General features: G+C 32.3%; 2 protein-coding genes across 6 annotated transcripts in view; both read left to right on the forward strand.

Annotated features, from left to right (window-relative positions):
* The first annotated feature begins 3,306 nt into the window (after positions 1-3,306).
* The window catches only part of LOC146897944 (uncharacterized), a 39,518-nt gene continuing 21,284 nt past the window's right edge, over positions 3,307-21,540 (forward strand). For 3 of the 5 annotated variants that reach the window (XR_015023725.1, XM_085738119.1, XM_085738122.1), the window contains exons 1-2: positions 3,307-3,666; positions 18,180-21,399. Coding sequence is in view for 4 of the 5 variants with exons in the window: in XM_085738119.1 (XP_085594245.1) it covers positions 18,202-21,399 (3,198 nt within the window). In the remaining variant the exon portion in view is untranslated. Of the gene's footprint in view, positions 3,667-16,884; positions 17,139-18,179; positions 21,400-21,540 lie in introns of those variants that run through there. The other 2 variants (XM_085738121.1, XM_085738120.1) reach the window with 2 other exon arrangements.
* On the forward strand, positions 6,187-7,376 carry LOC146897945 (uncharacterized). Its single transcript, XM_085736485.1, has 2 exons — positions 6,187-6,599; positions 6,905-7,376. Exons 1-2 carry the CDS (start codon positions 6,187-6,189, stop codon positions 7,374-7,376), a joined length of 885 nt encoding a protein of 294 aa, XP_085592611.1.

Below are 21,540 nucleotides of genomic sequence, written 5' to 3' on the forward strand. Positions count from 1 at the left end.
AAACATTTCTCTCAAAAAAAAAAACTATAAAAACAATAATTACATAATAAATTGTTTCATCTACCTTCAAGTAGACGTCAATGATATCTTAATACATTCATAAAATTGATAACATTATAATCTAATGACTAATGACTAATAATACTAACTATATCAAACCTACACTTTCAAAATATATCAAAGTGATATAAACTAATACTTAATATAATTACAAAAAACAAAACATAATCTTCTATCGTCCATGCTTGAACAAATGTTGGTCTTCATCATATTGGAGATCATTTTGAGGATCACCATCATGATCTTGAGGATCAATATCATCTTGAGGATAATCTTTGTTTCTAACCTAAAAGCATGAAAGTAAAAACAACAAAGTGAAATAATCATCAACCACCTAGTTTACTATCTTCACATATAAGTGCATTCTATCACATAATCAAACCAAAATGGGAGAATTTGTCCATAAATGAATTATTGTTAATAAAAAAAAATGTGAGTCTCTTTAAATGAATTATTGTATCATAAAGAATATGAAATTCTAAATAAATAATGTATTTCAAAGAATAATATATTGCTTTTTTTTAAGCAAAAGAATAATATATTGCTTCATTTGCTTGTAACTAACTTTTAGGGAAAACAAATTTGAAGAAGAGAAAAGTCTATGGCAACAACACTTTGAGCTAAATAAAAGCCTAATTAAAATTAGTGGAAAAAAATTAATTCAATTTTTCTATTAGTACAATCTTTCTAATTATAAGATCTTTTACAAAAAAAATTGTTCTTCCTAAATATGAAATTCTCTACAAATTTTTAAATGTATTAATTCAAATATATTTCTTATAATTCAAGCAAATTTATGACTAATATTTTATTTTTATAACCACGATTTTTGTTAGAGATTTCTATATTAAGGGACACAGAGAGAAAAACATTTCGGATATTATATATAAGATGCAAAATGAAGAACTCAACATCAGTTAATCATGTGACACCACACTAATGTGATTGTTTTTTTTACCTTAAATTTGAAAATATTCAACTCATTGCTGATCTAATAATTGCGACAGTATTATAAAAAAAAGGGAAAGTAAAGACAAAAGCTTCAAAAGTCGTTTGAGCTAATCATGTGAAAAAAGAATATAAAAAAAAAAATTAGGTTTAAATCTGAGGTCAAACTTATTTTAAATTAGAGTTTTGCTAATTAGTGCCTTAAAGACAATGGTTAAGGAATCTATTAGTAGAAAATTTGTCTTGGAAATACAAGTTTTGACCTTTATCTTAGCAATAATAACACAACTTTTTGTTGTAATTTTTTTTTTAATACTTTAATCAATACCCCAAGAGCACTCATTCTGCTTTATTAAAAAAAATACAAAAATTTACTTAAAAATATGGACCAAAAGTGTTGGTTGAAAAATTTACAGGGACAAAAAGTTGAAGGAAATTTTTAGAGGGACTAAAATGAAAAGTTGATATATTTATAGGGACCAAAAACACATTTAACCCTAGTTTTATTTACGAAATAATTGTGATTTTGTTAAAGATAGAAAAAATGGCAAATAGTTATTGAAAACTTTCATCAATATAATGAATCTGATTACTTTTCTGCATGTTCTTATTCTTGGACTTAGACTTTACCTTGATGAAAGACTCTTTCCTAACAGTAGAACGATCCTTCAAATAACTGGTAGTTATCGTTCTCTCATCCTCATCGGATAAACCTAAGGACCATTGTCTCTGGCATCAATGCCCTTCCAATTCGGCAACAGAATCTCCAAATCATGAGTGACATTGAGACTGAAAACAACTTCATAAGCAATGTTAGTGGAAGAGCTCCCATCCCACAAAGATGGAGGATATTAAATATAGTCTAGGTTTATCACTTCTTCACTCCAAAGCCCAATGATGCACATGTTATCCCCGTGAGCTTAGCTCAGTTGGTAGGAATATCGCATTTTATATGCAAGGGTTCGAACCCCGGACACTCCACTTCTCCACAATTAAATTGTGTGAGCTCTAGCCACTAGTTTACTTGACCAAAAAAATAAAAAATGATGCACATGTTAGAAACTATTTTGCTCTATTCATCCTCAGTTTGTTTATGACTCGGCTCAGTGGTAATAACAGTCACATGTACTGATTGCATAAGAACTACATCAGTCAAAACGTTGAATGTATCATTTCCAAATTTTCTTTTTTGATATAGACGAAATGAGAATAATTATTAGAAAGTCAGAAAAATAAAGGCGAGGATTTGAGGGGTTGGAACTTCAATCACAATGTCCGACCTAATAATTTTGATCAAAGACTCTTTTTTGAACTTTTTAACAAGTGATTTTACATTTTCCATAAAAGAAAACTACTCATAAGTTGTTTGAGAAAAAAATACAATCTATTAATATACTTTCTAAGACTACTTCAAATCTCGATTGAGTTAGTGGTCTAGTGTAAAAGAATAAAAATACCTTAGGTTTAATCTGAGATCTAATTTAGTTTTAAATAATAGCAACTAGTAAAAAATTATAATAGCAACTTGTTCCATGATATGAGAAGCAACCTTTCCTTATCCAACATTCAATATTTTAATATTTTAATTTTTAAACAAATGTTATATTAATCGATGTCTAAAGGTATTTGCAAGAGAAAATTAAAAGCAGTAGTATTACGTTAGAAGCAACGATTTTTAAATTTTTAAAAAAGTTTAATTTATCATTTTATGATATAATATTTATATATTGGTTTCTTTAAGGCTTAAGCAATGTTTAAGGTATTCTTTAACATTTTTTAAAAATAATATTTCCTCTATCCCGTAATTTATAATTGATCCTTTCAATTTTCAGTGCAACTTTAATTACATTGTTTCAATCATATGGTTGAATTAATATTATTTGGATCGTTTTAAATTCAATATCATTTATTTTACAGTTTAATTAATATTATTTGTATCACTCTAAATTTAACATCTTTTACCTTACCTTTACTGTAGTGATGAATACACCTATACAGCTATACTTAATAAGAGTGCTCTAGCAAAAGCAAATTTATCTTACATATTATTTTTTTTTGTTACATATGAAATAAATATATAAGTCACCCATTTTGAACCGGAAAGATTAATAATAGTAAACGCATATAATACAACAACAACTGTTATAAAATAGATATTTCAAATCATTTATTTGATTGCTTCCTTAAAAAAAAAAATCATTTGATCGCTATTGCCATTTGTAGTTGCCTATTTAGCATAAAGTCAACGCAAACAACAGTGACTAATATAATATATACTGAACCTGTGCTGCAAATATCAATGTGCTAATATTGTTTTCCAACATTCTGCTTTCTTTTCTTTCAAAAAAAAAAAAAAATTCTGCTTTCAAAGCAATTACCATTCAATACTTTGAAGATTTTGTAGCCTTACGCTATAATCTCTGTGATCTCTTTTCTTTAGGCCTTTGGCTCTCTTTTATATCAAAAAGCACAAAAATATATATATGTAACATTTAATCTTTCGCAGCCTTTTAGCACCATTAGACTTGTTTTTTATACACAAAAAAAAAAAAAAAAAAAAAACTATTGCTGTGTTGTTCTTGCCTTCAGCAGACTTGTTGGGTTCGTGGTGCCACAAAGCAAGGAAGGACTTTATCAATTCCATTTGAAGTAATTGAGGTTAGTTTTTGTCTTAATTAATTTGTCATTTTTTTCATTGCCTATTTAATGATTTGGATAATCCCCCTCAAAAAAGAAAATAAAATGAATTGGATAATACAAGGTTTTCTTCTGTGCAGCTTCATCTAACTATCAGATAAAATGATTGCTGCCTACAATTGTTAAAGAAAATGGATCAATCAATTTAGGAAGTTTTCAATAGAAATTCTACCGTCAACGATGTTACAAAATTAGTTTGGAAAAAAGTTTTGTATATGCTTTTTATTTCATGTAACAATCATCATTTTGAAGGACTAAAATAAAATATTATAAATATTACAAAGAACAATTTTAATATGAATGAATCTTGCAGGATTTAAAACAAAATAACAATCTAATACATAAAGGGGGTATGTTTGTATAAACCAAAAGGAAAAAGACTCAAATGCAATTTTTATCCCTTTATTTTTAAATTTGTTAACTTTTGATGCTTCATTGTCTAAAACCAGTTTTTTGATTCTCTTAGTTTAAAAGTCAACGGAAATTTCTGATCCCCCCTTCCTATTTGGATGACGTGACATGTTTATTAATGACGTGGATCTAACATGTCATTGTTAATGTGGTACATCATTTGACGCACCATTTACACGTCATTAAAATTAACATATAATCATAAATTTTTTTATAAATTTAAATAACAAATTAATATTGAAATTAAACAAAAAAAATTAAGGGGAATAAAATTAGAAACCTTATAATATGTTCTTATGTTACCAAATCGAAAAGAAAAAAAAAATTTCTAGGGATGGCAATGGGTAGGGTATTATAGTACCCTTCCTCATACCCGTGTTTGTAAAAAATACACGTACCCGAGCCCGTACCCTCGTGGGTAACAACTTTAGTGTCATTCCACATACCCTGTGGGTACCTAAGTGCTCATACCCGTACCCATTACCTACAATTTAAATATAAAAAGACAATAAAAAACTTCACAATTGAACTAAAACTATGATCCAATTTTTTTAAAGCAACTCATAAAATAGTAGAAATCATAGTATTTAACCAAATAAAAAAAACATCCAAAATATTCCTCGAAAATTAAAATAAAAACATTCAAAATACATATAAAAAAATGCATGCTAAAATAAACATCAAATTGATTTAAATCATAAATTTGTAGCTCATGAGCTTATGAAGGTAAGGATGAAACGATTACCGTATTAGTTTTTAGGGTTAGGTTTATCCTTAAATAGCTAAATAAATTAAATAATTGTACACCAAAAATAAATAAAATATTTATTATATTATATAAATCATGTATACTGTAACCAAAAAAAAAAAATCATGTATACGCGGGTTGCGGGGCTGGGTAGTATAGTGCCCTTACTCGCACTCATACCCATCTAAATTTGCGGGTAATTATCGGACCCAATCCCATATCCATAAAAGCGGGGTTTTATCCTATCCATTGCGGGTATTTTTTGCGGCTGCACATCGGGCCTGGGTCCAATTGTCATCCCTAATAATTCCCAAATTGAAGAACACAAGAACATTCGTTTTCTTCAATTTCCTTCTAGATCCATCATCCATAATCAATTTCGTCTTCTTCCTTCCTGATTCTTCTTCTATTCCTTCTATTTCCTTTGTTTTCATATGTTCCTTCCTTCCCCATTCTTCTTCTGTGTGTGTTGCGGATTTTGTCTTCTTCCTTCCCCATTCTTCTTCTGTGTTCATCTTGAATCACTCATTTTCGTTTTCCTTCATCGTCAGCTTTTGTTCCTTCATTTTCCTTCCTCGTCAGATTTGAAGCTTGAGGCGTTGTCTTTGTATGAGACTGAGAATGAGACCTTCTTGAGTATATATCAGATCTCGAAGCATTCTATCTCCTTATTGCAACATGAAGCTTCCCATCTTCTTTAATTTCAGTTTCGGTTTCCAAATATTATCTTCCTGTTAGGAATTATTGACGACAGGTCAATTAGACTAAGTCATTTAATTGTTGTTTTATTGTCTAATAAAGTCCTATTTGTAAGGAACTAGCTTTGCTTATTTTTCTCAACTGCTCACCACGTCATTAGGTGCAAACGTGGGTGCCGTTAATTTCTTTATTACTATTGTAATGCTAAATAAAGCATCATCAGTATTACTCAATAATAAACAAAGAGTTTTCACTCTAAATAATTCTACAAAGTGGCATCAGACCGCCACAAAGGGACCTAGTGCTCGAGTGAAGTTGGGAACGACGGTTTCCTAACAAAAAATAATATAGTGAGAACCAGAGAAGAAAAAAAAAGAGATGGAACTTGAAGGAAGCAATTTTGTGCAACATGCAATACCTAAGTTTGATGGTCATTACGGCCATTGGGATATGCTAATGGAAAATCTCGTTCGGTCTAAGAAGTATTGGCAATTGGTGGAGAGCGGCGTTCCTATGCTACTAGATGGGGTCGAGCCGATAGAGGCTCATAAAATAATCGAAGATTGGCGATTGATGGATTTAAAGGCAAAAAACTACCTTTTCAGGCTATTGATTGAACTATCATGGAGACTATCCTTGATAAAGAGAGTTCGAAGAGCATATCGGACTTAATGAAGCAGAAATACAGGGGGTCCACGCGAGTGAAGAGGGATCAGTTGCAAGCCCTAAGAAAGGAATTCGAAGTGCTTCTGATGCGAGAAGGAGAAACAATGGACAAGTATTTTGCTCGAACACTAGCGATAACAAACAAGATGAAAGCTCATGGAGAGAATATGGGGCAAATTGTTATTATTGAGAAGGTTATGCGATCAATAACTTCCAGATTTGACTATGTGATATGCTCGATGGAGGAATCAAATGATCTTGACAAGCTAAAAATCGATGAACTCCAAAGCATCCTTCTTGTACATGAACAGAGAATGAACAACCACAAAGAAGAGGAAGAACATTCCTTAAAGATTACTCATGAAGAATGGTCAGGAGGAAGAGGTAGAGGAGGTTGAGGTACATTCCGAGGTCGTGGAAGAGGTAGAGGCAGACATTCTACAAACAAGCCAACTATAAAGTGTTATATGTGCCACAAGCTAGGACATTTCCAATATGAATGTCCCACTTGGGAGAAAGGTGTCCATTATGTAGAAATTGATGATGAAGAAGAGATGTTATTGATGGCTCATGTAGATCCTCACAATTCAAATAGAGAAGCAGTTTGGTTCCTCGACTCATGTTGCAGTAATCACATGACTGTGAATGGTTTCTTCATTTGGATCAAACCTTCAGGCAAGCTGTGAAGCTTGGGAATGATGCAAAAATGACGGTAATGGGGAAGGGAAGCATCAGATTACAAGTTAATGGAGCAAATATGGTAATCACTAATGTTTTCTATATACCCGAGCTTAAAAATAACCTACTTGGTATTGGACAACTGCAAGAGAAAAATTTATCCACCGTTATTCAACATGGAGAGTGCGAGATTTATCATTCTAAAAAGGGGTTGATTATGCAAACTCAAATGTCCACTAATAGGATGTTTGTATTGCTTGCATCAATGATAACTGAAGTGCAAGCTCCATCTCCCATATGCTTCCAAACTACATCCGAGGATCAGACTAATTTGTGGCATCGTAGATTTGAACATCTAAATTTCAAGGGCTTGCGAATCTTATCCTACAAGAAGATGGTGAAAGGAATGTCGGTTCTTAAAGCTTCCTCAAAATTATGTACTATCTGCATGGCAGGCAAGCAACATTGAGAGACCATTCCTAAAAGGAGCTTGTGGAGAGCATCTCAAATAATACAACTTGTACATGCTGACATATATGGCCCCATCACACCTGAGTCCAACAGTCATAAGAGGTACATAATCACATTCATTGATGATTATAGCAAGAACTTATGGATTTACTATCTTAATGTTAGATCAGAAGCATTTGTTGTGTTTAAAAAATTTAAAAGTTTGGTATAAAAGGAATATGAAAATGTTATATGTTGCATTCACACTGATCGAGGTGAAGAGTTTGACTAACAAGAATTTATTGAATTTTTCAATTCAAATGGAATTAGTAGACAACATACTGCGGCTTATACACCACAACAAAATGGAGTGGCAGAGCGAAGGAATCAAACAATCATGAATATGGTACGTTGCATGTTATTGGAGAAAAAAATCCCCAAAGAATTTTGGCTAGAAGATGTTAATTGGACAATTCATTTGCTGAACAGATGCCCCGCACTTGCAGTAAAGGATAAAACCCCAAAGGAAGCATGGTGTGGCTTCAACGATCGGTGGATCACTTTAGAGTGTTTAGATGCATTGGACATGTGCACAACCCTGATTGTAAAAGACAGAAGCTTGACGATGAAAGTTTCAGGTGTGTTTTCTTGGGCTTAAGTGGGGAATCTAAAACATACAGAATGTATAATCATGTGTCGGAAAAAAAATATAAGCAGGGATGGGGTGTTTAAGGAAGAAAAAAAATGGGATTGGGGTACAATAGTTGAAGGGACTGAATGTGTTGGTCTTGAATGTGGGGATGATGATGTGTTGGAAGAGAATGCAGAAGAAAGACTTTGTGAATAGGAAGAACAGTTTGAAGAAGAGCAAGTTGAAGATGAAGATACTATTTCTTTGCCAAATGCTTTAGATGAAGATGATTATATGCGTTCAGTTCAAGGGAGGGTCGAAAATTATTCCATGACACACACTGTTAATGGGATTTGGACGAACTCGACGATTATATGTCATCCGATTCCATGACACACACTGTTAATGGGATTTGGAATTAGCCGAGGTCGAATGAGTTTCCTCAATTGTGATTCCATTTGCTTCAACCAATTGACGTATGGGTTCCCTAACTTTTCCACTAGGGTGTTAGGTACTGTTATTTTTGGGTTTGAACTACATTAAAAATGCATAAATAAAAGCGGAAAGATAAAGGGATAAAAAAAAGTGCAAAATAAGTTTGTTTGATTAATTTGATGTGTTAATTACAATGTATGAACACAATATTTATTGTGTAACTTTTGCCTACTAGCCAAACGATGAGGCCTGTAATGCTTAAACCTCCATTATGCTATTTTTGTGGGTGGTGGGTGATATCTCCCTTGTTAGTTGGATCGTGGCGCCCCACATTTGACTTCAATATCCTCTTCTTAGCATGATCCATTTACAGTGTTGTTGGTGCGCAAGCCCACTAGAGATCATGTCATCCCTATCATTTCTCAAATAGGTTAGTGGTTCTAAGAATAAGGGTCATGGTTTATCACGTCACGGTCAAGTCGTGTTGGTGATTTCCAAAATAATAGAATCACTTTAGAACCAAAAGTTGTAACTCTTCATGGGAATCTTTCATATACATTGGAACCTTTGGCAAAAGGGTAATTAATGAACCTCAGCATTGATTTATGTGTTTATGATTATAACCTTTGACAAATTGGTGCTTAATGAACCTTAGCATTGATTCAAGTGTATATGATCATAACCTTTGGTAAAAGGGTGCTTAATGAACCATAACATTGATTCAAGTCAAAAGGGTGCTTTCTCTCATGTGAAAGGTCATGTAATGCCCTATAAATTCTTGACATTTGGGCATTAATTTGACATACATAGAATATAATTATGTTACATTAACAACATAACTCTTCATCATTCTTCTACTCTAAATCATTCATCAATTCTCTAATGCATGAGTGAATTGTTGGAACCATAAATCTGTAAAATACTGTTAAGAGATCCGCTTGGTGTGGTTGTGTAATACACATCAAGGAACTCATAGTATCCTGAAGGAGATACGCCGGTCATTCCTATTGCATCCAATATATAGTTATTGGAGGGGGCGAATCGAACCTAAAGGTTAGTGTGACAACCCATGCACTTTGAGTTTTACATGCATAATCATTAAACATTTCAGGTTTCAAGTGCAGCAGCCTCTTCCCAACAAACAAGATATATAACAAGTCGCACTATATTTTGACTCAACTTTGAGTCTCTAACGAATCACGTTATGAGTTAGTGGCCACGAGAAATAATCAACTTCTTAGCTCGGCTGCTCTAGCATCGCATTTCCTTCAATCGACTGAGAGGCTTCCTCGCCTAATGGTTTAAATACCTATTTTTCTTGTTCAAATAACATGATAATTACTTTTATGTTTAAACATATACATTAACAACTAAAAAGAATATTATATACAACAAATCACGTTCGTACAACAACAATAGCAAATGTCTTATCATTAAGGATAAACCTATACATGCTTTCTCATTTACCACGGATTCATAATGTACCTGATTAGTGGTAAATTACATAGTTATTCATTCATGTCTTATCATACATAAGTTCATTCATGTTTATGCGCGAAGAGAATACACTAATCACGTTGATTTTAAGGATAAACCAATACATGCTTGCTCATTTACCACAGGTTCATAATCTACCCGATTAGTGGTAAATTACATAGTTATTCATTCATGTCTTATCATACATAAGTTCATTCATGTTCAGGTGCGAAGAGAATACATTAATCGCTTCGCGACTTAACATACTTAGGATTCATGCTTAACATTCTAGTTCTCGACTAGCTATGTCGAGGCTCTACATTCATTCCCTTTCTTAGTTCATCACTACCCCATCATGTTTAAACTCTCTTATGCCATTCTTGATGCATATGTTAATTTTTCCATGATTTTCATTTCATGAATCGTTTGATGTTATGTGCATTGCTTAGATGTTGTTTTGGGGTTATAAAGTTGTAAATCAATGAAAGAAAGCATTCAGAATGCACCACCTGCCCCAAGATGAGCCAACAAGCCAAAAGAAATTTTGGCATGTGCAGAGAGTTTAGCTAATAGCGGAATTTTTTAGCTATTAGCGAAATCCATCTGGGTAATTTCGCTATTAGCGAAATTATTTCGCTATTAGCGAGTTTCTTCGGGTTTGTGGTGCAGAATTTGCAATATTGACCCAAAACTCGTCCAATTCGATCCTGCAATGCACCATATTCATCCAACAACATATAGAGACAATAATAAACATATTTCATGGCAATTTTAACATATAATCAACAAGTATTGGCAAAAGGGGCATTAGGTTTCTTAACTCCTACATATCATAATAATGAACTCTCACAAGAATTTACAAAACCCAAAGGTGGGAAACTATCAATAGAACTCACCTAGTGATTGCAACAATCTTCAAGCTTCAAACACCAAACCCTAGCTCTTGATTTACTTGCATCCATGATTTATGCTCACCAATCCAAACCCCAAAGTTTCAATCCACTCTTATGGTTGTTTCTTGCTTGTAGAATTGCTAGCATCCATACTCGATTCATCAATTACACAAACTTGAAAGCTTGAGGGAAGAAGATTGAGGAATGGGGGCGCCATTCTAGAGAGAAGGAGGAGAGAATCCAAGTTTCTAAACCTAGAGAGAGAAAGAGTAGTGAAAATGAAGGAAAAATGGCCCTTGTGACCTTAAATAGCCCTTGCGGCTTTTTACCACTTCGCCCTTCACCTTAATCGTGTTTAGCCTGACACTGATACTTAACTCGCGTTTAACTGACATGCATAAAAGTATCTTCCGTCTTACCTTAACCTTCCTGGACATTCATTCTCTGATACACATTCGATTACTAGAATCCAATGTGGACGAGCGGGGTGTTACAACTCATGTTCTTCCTTTAAGGCCAACTAAAGGAATTGATGTCAATTATTCAACAAAAAAAGAGGTTTAATATGCTTTCGATATCATCAAACTTGACCATATATTTGATCATCTGTTAAAATATAAGCAGATTCAGATGTGAGATGGTCAGAAGTTTCTCCGTCATAGGAAATCAAAGGCAAGAGGTGGTGTAAGTGGAACACAACTCATACAACCACTCAACGACTAACAACCTACTCTTATTCAAAAGGCTATAAAGGAAGGCATATTTAAGTTAGATAACAAAGGGATTCCAAAGATGGTCATTGAAACAAATCATTTCCCATACATGACCTTAAACATGTGTCATTTTTAAGACAACATTTTTGGCTCCAAAAAGTTGTCCAAAAGACTTAAGACCTTTTATAAATAAGATTTTTGGCTCCAAAAAGTTATCTAAGAGACTTAAGACCTTTTATAAATAAGATAAATAAGATACACGATCATTTTCTAAAAATATAAACAAACAACAAAAAATTAGGAAGGAAAAGTGCAACAATATTTTTGGCTCCAAAAAGTTGTCCAAAAGACTTGAGACCTTTTATAAATAAGATAAGATTTTTGGCTCCAAAAAGTTATCTAAGAGACTTAAGACCTTTTATAAATAAGACTAGATTTTGGACCCGTGCATCGCACGGGAAGTTGATTATCTCATTGACAATAAATGTGGTAGTTGATCATGAAATGGATAATAGTTGTTGTTGAACATGAGTTAATGCTTCCAAAAGATGACGACAACAACAACAACCAAACATTATCCCATTAAGTGGGCTTGACTACACGGATTGAAGTAAGTAATATTATTTTTCTATCATTTACAATATTTAAATTTAACTCCTTAATCTATAAACATTTCTTGATAGTTTCTCTTATAGTTCTTCTAGGTATTCCTATACCTCTTGTAATATGATTATCCTCTATTTGATCTACTCTTCCTACTATAAAAATCTACATGTTTTCTCTATACATGTCCAAACCGCATAAACCTATTTTCCACAATATTTATACTATAGGTGTTACCCCAACTATCTCTACAATGTGGCAATTTCTAATCTTATCCCATCTTGTTTTACCACACATTCAACGCAACATTCCTATCTCCGTACACTTACTTTATTCTCATTTTGGTTCTTAACCGCCAATACTTTATTCCATAAAACATCGTTGTTCTGACAACTGTCTGGTATTTTTTCATTTCAACTTAAACGGCACGTTTGTATCACAAAAAACACCCGAGGCTCTTCTACATTTCAACCATCCAACTTGAATACAATGAATTACATCTAATTTTATTTCATTATCATTTTGTACTATGAACCCAAGATTTTTTTTGTTGAAAGAATGAACCCAAGATTTCTAAACTGTGTAACTTCTATGATATGATCTTCAACTTTCACCTCTAAGGTTGAACTACTTTTTCTTTTGTTGAAGTTACATTACATATACCATGTCTTGCATCTTCTCAAACAAAAGTCTTACGCTTCTAAGCCTTGACTCCATGTCTCCAACATCCCATTCAATTCCTGCCCCGACTTTCCAATAAAGACTACATCATCTACAAAACTCATACATCTTAGTGCCAGCTATTGGATGTGTTTTGGAAGTACATCCAAAACTAATGTAAAAATATAAGGGATTAAGGTTGACCCTCGGTCCAATCCTTATAATGAAAAATACATTGATAGGGATTAGGGTCGACCCTTGGTCCAATCCTTGTCATGAAAAAAATCATTGATAATGCTTCCAAAAGACAAATAATAAAAACCCCGAAATAATTTAGACTTCAATAACATTTTTGGCTCCAAAGAGTTGTCTAACAAACTTAAGAACTTTTATAAATAAGATAAGGTATGTGAAATATTAAGAAACAACAAAAAATTAGAAAGGAAATGTCGATCAAACTTTCCGGCTCCAAAAAATTGTCTAAGAAACTTAAGATCTTTTATAAATAAGATATGGCTGTTTAATTTTCTTTTTTTTGAACGGCATATTATTATATTAAAACAGAGGCAACCACAAAGAAAGTGTAGTGAACTCAAAATAACAAAGAAAGGAACATGCACCCAAAAACTGCACAGCACCAACCAAAACAAATAAATCCCCACCTCTAAATTCAATAGGCCAAGTGTTTAATAGATAATAGGCTAATTGTTTAACTAACACGTTCATATATGGCTCTTTTAATTTAATAGGCTAATTTAACTGTGATGAAAAACAGAAGATACACTTGTGAAATACATTAATAAATCAAATATCTTTAATAACAAATAGATAGGTATAATAGAAACATATAAAAATAATACAGAGGCATGTCGTTTCATCACACATAACATAAACATGTAGTAGTATAAATCAGAGATATTTAACAACAATAGGTACAATAGAACCATATACATGACCATACCTTTTCATCTAGCAAAAGTAATTCAATACTGGATGCCTCTTTTGGTTTGTTGAAATCAGGAATTTTCCAAAGATTAACTATACGAACGTGTATCTTCCAATCGATTTTTCCAGCAACAATGTCATCAATATCAGTAATATGAGAAGCCATTATTCAACCTACATAGAATTGAAGAAATAAATCATACAAAGGTAGACAAAGTTAAAAATAGTAATAGTGAGATAATTTAATTGCTGATATAAAAAAGAAGTTAGAAGTAAAAAAAGAGATTCAAAGCCAAAAACAAAATATAACGTACAATTACTTTGAAGCAAGATGATTTAATGGAATGAAGGATGACAAATAAGCGCTATTTATGTTACTTATATAGGGAGTGAGAGATAATTAGTTTAGCATAAAGTGGCAGAGATGTAGAGAGAGTTAGTTACCAAAAACAAAAAATAGGAAAAAAGATTATGGTGAAAATATAAAACGTATCCATACTTTGGTGGCACAAATATAATAACTAAACAACAAAATAGGAAAAATATAAAACAAACCAAAGATTATTTTTTGAAGGAACAAACCAAAGATTATGCTGAAAATATAAAACGTATCCATACTTTGGTGGCAAAAATATAGCAAATTTTTGTTCAATTATAGTGGCAATAGGATTTAATAATTTTTTTAGTTAACAGGATTCGATAGGATTCAATAATTAACAACAAAATAGGAAAAATAGAAAACAAACCAATGATTAATGAGAATTTTTTTTTAGCAAAAGTTTGTTTAGAAAAACATAGTTAACAAAAACAAAAAAACATATGGGGATCGGTGTTTATATTGCCAAATAAATATAGAAAACAGTACTACCAAAAAAAATTGAGAAAATAGAAAACAAACTATGATGTCCATCAAACAAAAAAAAAATAAGATTATGAAAGAAAAAAAAAAACAAAACAAAAAACAAACTATGATTATGGAAGGAAAAAAAAAACGTATTTAGTAGTTTATGGCACAAATTTAACAAAAGTTTGTTCAATTGCTTAAATATATATTATTAAATAATAATGTGAAAGAAAAACAAAATAAAATTATGAAAGAAAAAAAAACGAACTAAGATTATGGAAGAAAAAAAAACGTATTTAGTAGTTTATGACACAAATTTAGTAAAAGTTTGTTCAATTGCTTAAATATATATTAAATAATAATAATAATAATCAATATTAAAATGACAAAATTAACCTCAAATTTTGGCTCCAAAAAGTTTTTTAAGACAACTTAAGACCTTTTATAAATAAGATATAAGATTTTTGGCTCCAAAAAGTTATCTAAGAGACTTAAGACCTTTTATAAATAAGATAAATAAGATACACGATCATTTTCTAAAAATATAAACAAACAGCAAAAAATTAGGAAGGAAAAGTGCAACAATAATTTTGGCTCCAAAAAGTTGTCAAAAAGACTTAAGACCTTTTATAAATAAGATAAATAAGATACACGATCATTTTCTAAAAATATAAACAAACAGCAAAAAATTAGGAAGGAAAAGTGCAACAATAATTTTGGCTCCAAAAAGTTGTCAAAAAGACTTAAGACCTTTTATAAATAAGATAAATAAGATACACGATCATTTTCTAAAAATATAAACAAACAGCAAAAAATTAGGAAGGAAAAGTGCAACAATAATTTTGGCTCCAAAAAGTTGTCAAAAAGACTTAAGACCTTTTATAAATAAGATTCTTCCTATTTAATCATCTATGTTATAATCAGGTAGGACTTTTGATTTAATTATTTATGTTATAATCAGATAACACTTTCGTCTTTTTTTTCTTTTCGATTAATTATTTATGTTATAAAATTTCAACATTGTTATCTTTTTTTTATCCATATAAAATAAAAAATTTATAAAAATTTATAAACAAACCTAAATTTTCATTATACAGACATAAGAATCCAAATTTCATCGAAGAAATCCCATAAAAATAATACAATATTGACATTTTATAACATAAAAGATTAAATCAGAAGAAAAATAAAAGACGAAAATGTTTTCTAAAATTAAATTAAATGAAGAATTGAATTTTGTCTTTATTTTACGTGCATCCCTCTTTTCCTATTACATTAAACATTTCCAAAAACACATTTAAATTGTAAACCATCAAAATAATGATTATCTTAGTAAATAACTCTCAATATAATATTTCAAACTAATCTTTGTCCATGTTAAAAGATTTCAATTAAGTCCCTTGTCATATAACTTAAACATAAAGACAAGATCTAATTAATTTTTGTTTTAATAAAGACATAGATGAATTTAAAATATTAATAAAGTCAAGACTAATTTGGAAATAACTTTGATGTGTGTTTGGTAAAAATAAGCTATAGGCTAGCTGATAGCTGAAAAGCTAGCTTATAGCTGGTGGCTGATAGCTGAGAATTTATAGCTGAATAGTTAGTTTATTAAAATTAAAAGTGTTTGGTAAAATTATCTGTTAAAGTAGCTGATAAATAGAAAATGACATAAAAGGGCATGCTTGTTTAATTTTTTTAATACCATATATATACTTTTTATTACTTAACACATTTATTTTTAAATATTTAAATATATTTCAAATTATTTTCATCTCCAAAATGATAAATATATTTATGAATTCAATCGACTTTTTTTATTTAACAATTTTTATTTTATTTTTATGAATTTAATCTAACTAAACTTTTTTCACTATTTATTGTAAATTTTTTAAAAATTATATATTATATAAATTATGAGCAAGGTCAAAAAAACAAAAAAAGTGAAGAAGAAAATCTAAAAAGTCATACCCTAATATGTGACAACATGGTAAATGTGGTTTGCCCATGAGAACATGGGTAGTTTTTTTTTGTTTAATTATAAAAAAATAAAAAATAAAATAAAATCAAGGAAAGGTTAAAATTGGAAGAAAGTATAAAAAGTTACAAGTTATAAACTCATAAGTTACTTGAAGTAGCTTCTTAGAAAACGCTATAAACTAGTGAAAAAAAGCTTTTTATCAAACACATTGCATTGTATTAAAACAAACTTATAAGTTAATCCAACAAATTATAAGCTAGCTTATTTGTGTTACCAAACGACTTACTCTCCTTCAACAATATTCAAATCATTCAAAGTTGATATAGATATATTCTGGGTCATTATCTCCAAATTTTTTTTGTTTAAAGTCTTAAACATGCACAAGCATAGTCGTAGATGGGTAGCTAGCTGCGATGCCGGAAGAGGCGGTGGTGAACTGCGGGGATGGGATGTGCTGAGCACGGCATCGGAGAAGGCAATGGCGGAGCAATCGGCGATTCTCGGGTTGGAGAGGGTGATTTGGGAGTTGTTTTCGGTGGGAAGGTTGACGAAAGCATCGATGCTGTAGTAGTGGATTCTCCTTCGTGCTCAACGGTGGTAAAACTAAAAAATATTCTTAACTACTACCATTCCATTTCATTTTTTTGTGAGTTAAATATGTTTTTAGTCTTACAAAATCACGAATTTACGTCGCGTGAGTTTAGTTCAGTTGGTAAGGTCCCCTGACAATGCATAATATATGTAAGGTCCGAGGTTCGAACCTCGGACACCACCAAAGATAATCACGACAATGCATAATATATGTAAGGTCCGAGGTTCGAACCTCGGACACTACCAAAGATAATCACGATTTACAAGATTAATTCTCAAAAAAATTTATTCACCCCTTGTTTGCAAGATTATCTTGAAGACTACAAGTATCCATTTTTATCTTTGTAAAATGTTTTTAAAACAGACTATTCTTACAAATACAATATTATGAAAGACTAAAGTTTCCATTACAATTTATTTGGATCTAAACTTGCAAGTTCGTGATTTTGTAGCGACTAGAGTGTATAGATTTTATGTAATCTATGGAGCTATATTTCCATTCCTTTAAATTAAATTAAATAATTTATATTGTCCACAAGTCGCTAAAATGACAAAATGCCGAAATTGTTAGGCCAGCCTTCATGACCAAATCCCAACTCCTCCATTGTATGTGGGTTTCCAATGACAATTGTCATTTCGTTTATCTACCAAAAAAAAAAATTAATTTATATATAATATGATTCTTTTATTTGTTTGTGTGTTTCCATTGTGATCTAATGGATGCTTGAACTGTGATATAATAGCTATGAAATTTTGAATCTTATACTTACAGAACCTGTGCTCGTTCAATGATGTTTTCTCTTCATTTTTTTTTTGCATTATTGTGTGAATTAAGAAAATATAGCTTGTATTGATCCATTTTGCAACTTATGTAATGTAATCGACCTATCCTTTATTACAGAATTTGAACTTTCTTGGTCAAAGAAGAACATAACCAACAAAACCAATTTTTTTTTGAAGAAGCACCAACAAAACCAATTTCATTTTTAATTCTTTATTTTCTTGTTAATGTTAATTAACGTTTACTCACTGTTTACATCTATGCAGAAGATGTAGCTGAGGATGAAGGATGGGTTCTCATCTAGTTGACTGTTTTCAATTCCTGTCGCCACCTGTTGAAGTGTGGCTGAAGGAGTGTCTGGTTCACTTGAAGTTGTATGAGGCAAGACTTAGGGAACTAAATGCCAGCATCCAGAGTCTCAAGAAAGCGAGAGATGCAGTTCGACGTAAAGTTGATGAGGTAGACAATCGATACGGGAACGGAATTCCCAAGGAAGTTGAAGACTGGATAAAAGCCGTGGATACAATAATTTCTGAATGTGACAAGTTCGATGCGGATGAAGACCATCAACTTGCTGTATTTGACTTTTTTACAAGTGGTTACCTCCCTAAATCTGGGATAAGGTATCGCCTAAGCAGAAATGCACTCGATATTACAAGGAAGGTCCACGGACTACTGCAAACAGCCAAGCATGATACATATTCTTATTGGCTTGGCCCGCCCTCCATTTCTTCCTTTTTCCATACTGTTGGTTATGAAAGCTTTCCATCGAGAAAGGAATCTATGAACAAGATTAAGGAAGCCTTGAAAAGCCCAAATGTTAGAGTGGTTGGGCTTCATGGGTTGAGCGGTGTGGGTAAGACCACATTGGTCAAAAAAATTGCTAGAGATGCATTACAAGCCTCAGAAGCGGCTAAGATGTTTGATGTAGTGGCCATGGCAAGCCTAACGAGAAATCCTGACATAAGACAAATTCAAGGGCATATTGCTGATGCGTTAGGGATGAAATTAGACGAGGAAAGCGACATTGCAAGAGCTGCTCGAATACGAAAAAGATTGAAGAATGAGAGCACACTTATAATCTTAGATGATCTTTGGGTAGCTCTGGACTTGAATATGCTAGGGATTCCACTTGACGTTGATGATGGTGATGGCCAGAACATTTGGAAAGAAACAGTGAAGGAAGTTTCATCTGGGAATGTCAAAGAAGGAAAAATCCCTGCGTCGCACAGCAAGACAAAAACAACGAAGGAAATTCCGTTTGGGAATCTCAAAGAAGGAAAAACCCTTGGGGAGCACCGCAAGACAAAAACAATGAAGGAAATTCCAGTTAGAAATGTTAAAGAAGGGAGACCCTCTTCAGAGCACCACAATACAAAAGCAATGAAGGAAATTCCATTTGGGAATGTTAATGAAGGAAAACCCTATGGAGAGCAGAGCAAGACAAAAACAGAAGGAAACAATAGTGTTATCAATAATGCGAAATCTAGAAAACTCCCCATTGCATCTAATATGAAAACAGAGGAAACTCTTAGCCATTACAAAGGGTGCAAGGTTTTGCTGATTTCTGAAAGCAAACAAGTGTTATTAAGTCAGATGGAAGGGAAGGAAAGCTCTATTTACTTCATCGAAGTCTTAAAAGAAAAGGAAGCAGAAGCATTTTTCAAGAAAATGGCTGGGATAGGTAATGGCAAGACCGAATTTGATAAATTAACAATGTCAATAGTCAACAAGTGTAACAGGTTGCCAATTTCAATAGTCACAACTGCACGGGCATTAAAAAACCAGAGCTTCTTGGTATGGGAAGATGTTCATCGACATCTTGAAAGAGGAAATTTAGCAGGAGTGTCTGATTTTTCTACAAAGTTAAGTTATGATCTTCTGGAAGACGAGGAGATCAAGTATTTTTTCTTACTCTGTGCTAGCATGGGTCCTGATGCATTGATTGTGGACTTGGTGAAATACTGTATTGGTTTGGGTTTTCTCCAAGAAATCTACACAGTAAAGGAAGCTCGAGATAGAGTTTATGTGTTGGTTGGAAAGCTAAAAGTGTTTGGTTTGCTGTCTGACAGTTATTCTAGTGACCATTTCACCATGTCAGATATTGTTCGCAGTGCGGCTTTGTCAATAGCATTCAAGGAGAAGCATGTATTTACAAAGACAAAAGGGAAAATAGATGAATGGCCAGATAAACTTGAAAAGTATGCTGCTATTTCCTTGCATCATTGTCATATCATTGAGGGGTTTCCTAGAAGAATAAACTACCCGAGGCTTAGATTCTTCCAAGTTACCAACAATGATTCACATCTGAAAATACCAAAAAACTTTTTCAAAGGAATGAAAGAACTCAGAGTGTTGATATTGACTGGCATTCATATATCACTCTTAGATTCATCCATTGCATCCCTAACAGAACTCAAAATGCTTTCTTTGGAGCAATGCATGCTAGATAAGGAATTATCCATCATAGGTGAACTGAAAAAGTTAAGAATTCTCAGTTTTTCGGGATCTGATATTGAAAAGTTGCCTGTTGAATTGAAGCAGTTAAAAAAGCTACAAATTTTTGACATAAGTAATTGCTCCAAACTTAGAAAAATTCCATCAAATGTAATATCAAGTTTGATTAGTTTGGAAGAGTTTTATGTGAGAAACACTTTGATTGATTGGGAGGTTAAAGAACAGAACTATCAAAGTGAAAAGGCCAGTCTTTATGAGTTGAGGCATCTGAAGCAGTTGACAACCTTGGACATACATATCCCTGAAGCTGCCCAATTGCCAAAGAACTTGTTCTTTGACAGGTTATATAGTTACAAGATTGTTGTTGGAGATTTGAATGCATATTCAGATATGGATGTCAAGATGCCAGAGAAATATGAAGCATCGAGGTTTTTGGCACTACAGTTAAAGGAAGATGATTTTGACATTCATTCTCAAAAGGGTATCAAAATCTTGTTTGAAAGAGTTGAAAATTTGTTCCTTGAAGAACTCCATGGAGTCCAAGATTTATTTTTAAGATTGAATTTGAAAGGATTTCCATATCTTAAGCATTTGTTGATTACCAATAATTCCGACATTCAATCTCTGATCAATCCAGAGGGCAGACATCGTACGGAGAAGGCTTTTCCTAAATTGGAGTCATTGCATTTGTACAATCTCAAAAACATGGATAAAATATGCTCTTGTGAACTTTCAGCACCGTCTTTCAGAAAATTGAAAGTCATCAAAATTAGTCTTTGTGGTAAACTGACCAATGTTGCCGTATTTTCTGTGATTAGTCTTTTAACTGATCTTGAAACAATTGAAGTTTCTGAATGTAATGCCTTGAAGGAGATTGTCCCTTTGAAAGTGAAGGAGAAATGTAATGAAATTCAGCATCTGATGTTTCCTGAATTGCGCTCTTTGACTCTACTGTCTTTACCTGAATTCATTGGATTCTATCCCATTCCTTCAACAGATGGAGAAGCTACAGAACTTTTCCATGAAAAGGTGGGAATGAAATTGTGGTTCATTTATCTTTTACTTATTAAACACTCTCTTCGTATTTTATTTGTTAAAACCAAAAGGAAGGGCTTTGTATGGCGGTATTTGTATTTTAAATAATATATTCTCTAGCAAAGTTAACTTGAG

Source organism: Medicago sativa, chromosome 8 (genome assembly GCF_051527215.1).
Source record: "Medicago sativa cultivar Bolivia chromosome 8, Bolivia_mono, whole genome shotgun sequence".
Classification (NCBI taxonomy): domain Eukaryota; kingdom Viridiplantae; phylum Streptophyta; class Magnoliopsida; order Fabales; family Fabaceae; genus Medicago; species Medicago sativa.

Excerpts from the sequence above, each read along its gene's own strand:
- LOC146897945 (XM_085736485.1), top strand. The coding sequence starts at position 6,187 with ATGGAGACTATCCTTGATAAAGAGAGTTCGAAGAGCATATCGGACTTA. Across the intron at positions 6,600-6,904 it reads AAGATTACTCATGAAGAATG|GCAAGCTGTGAAGCTTGGGA; the intron begins GTCAGGAGGAAG and ends TCAAACCTTCAG.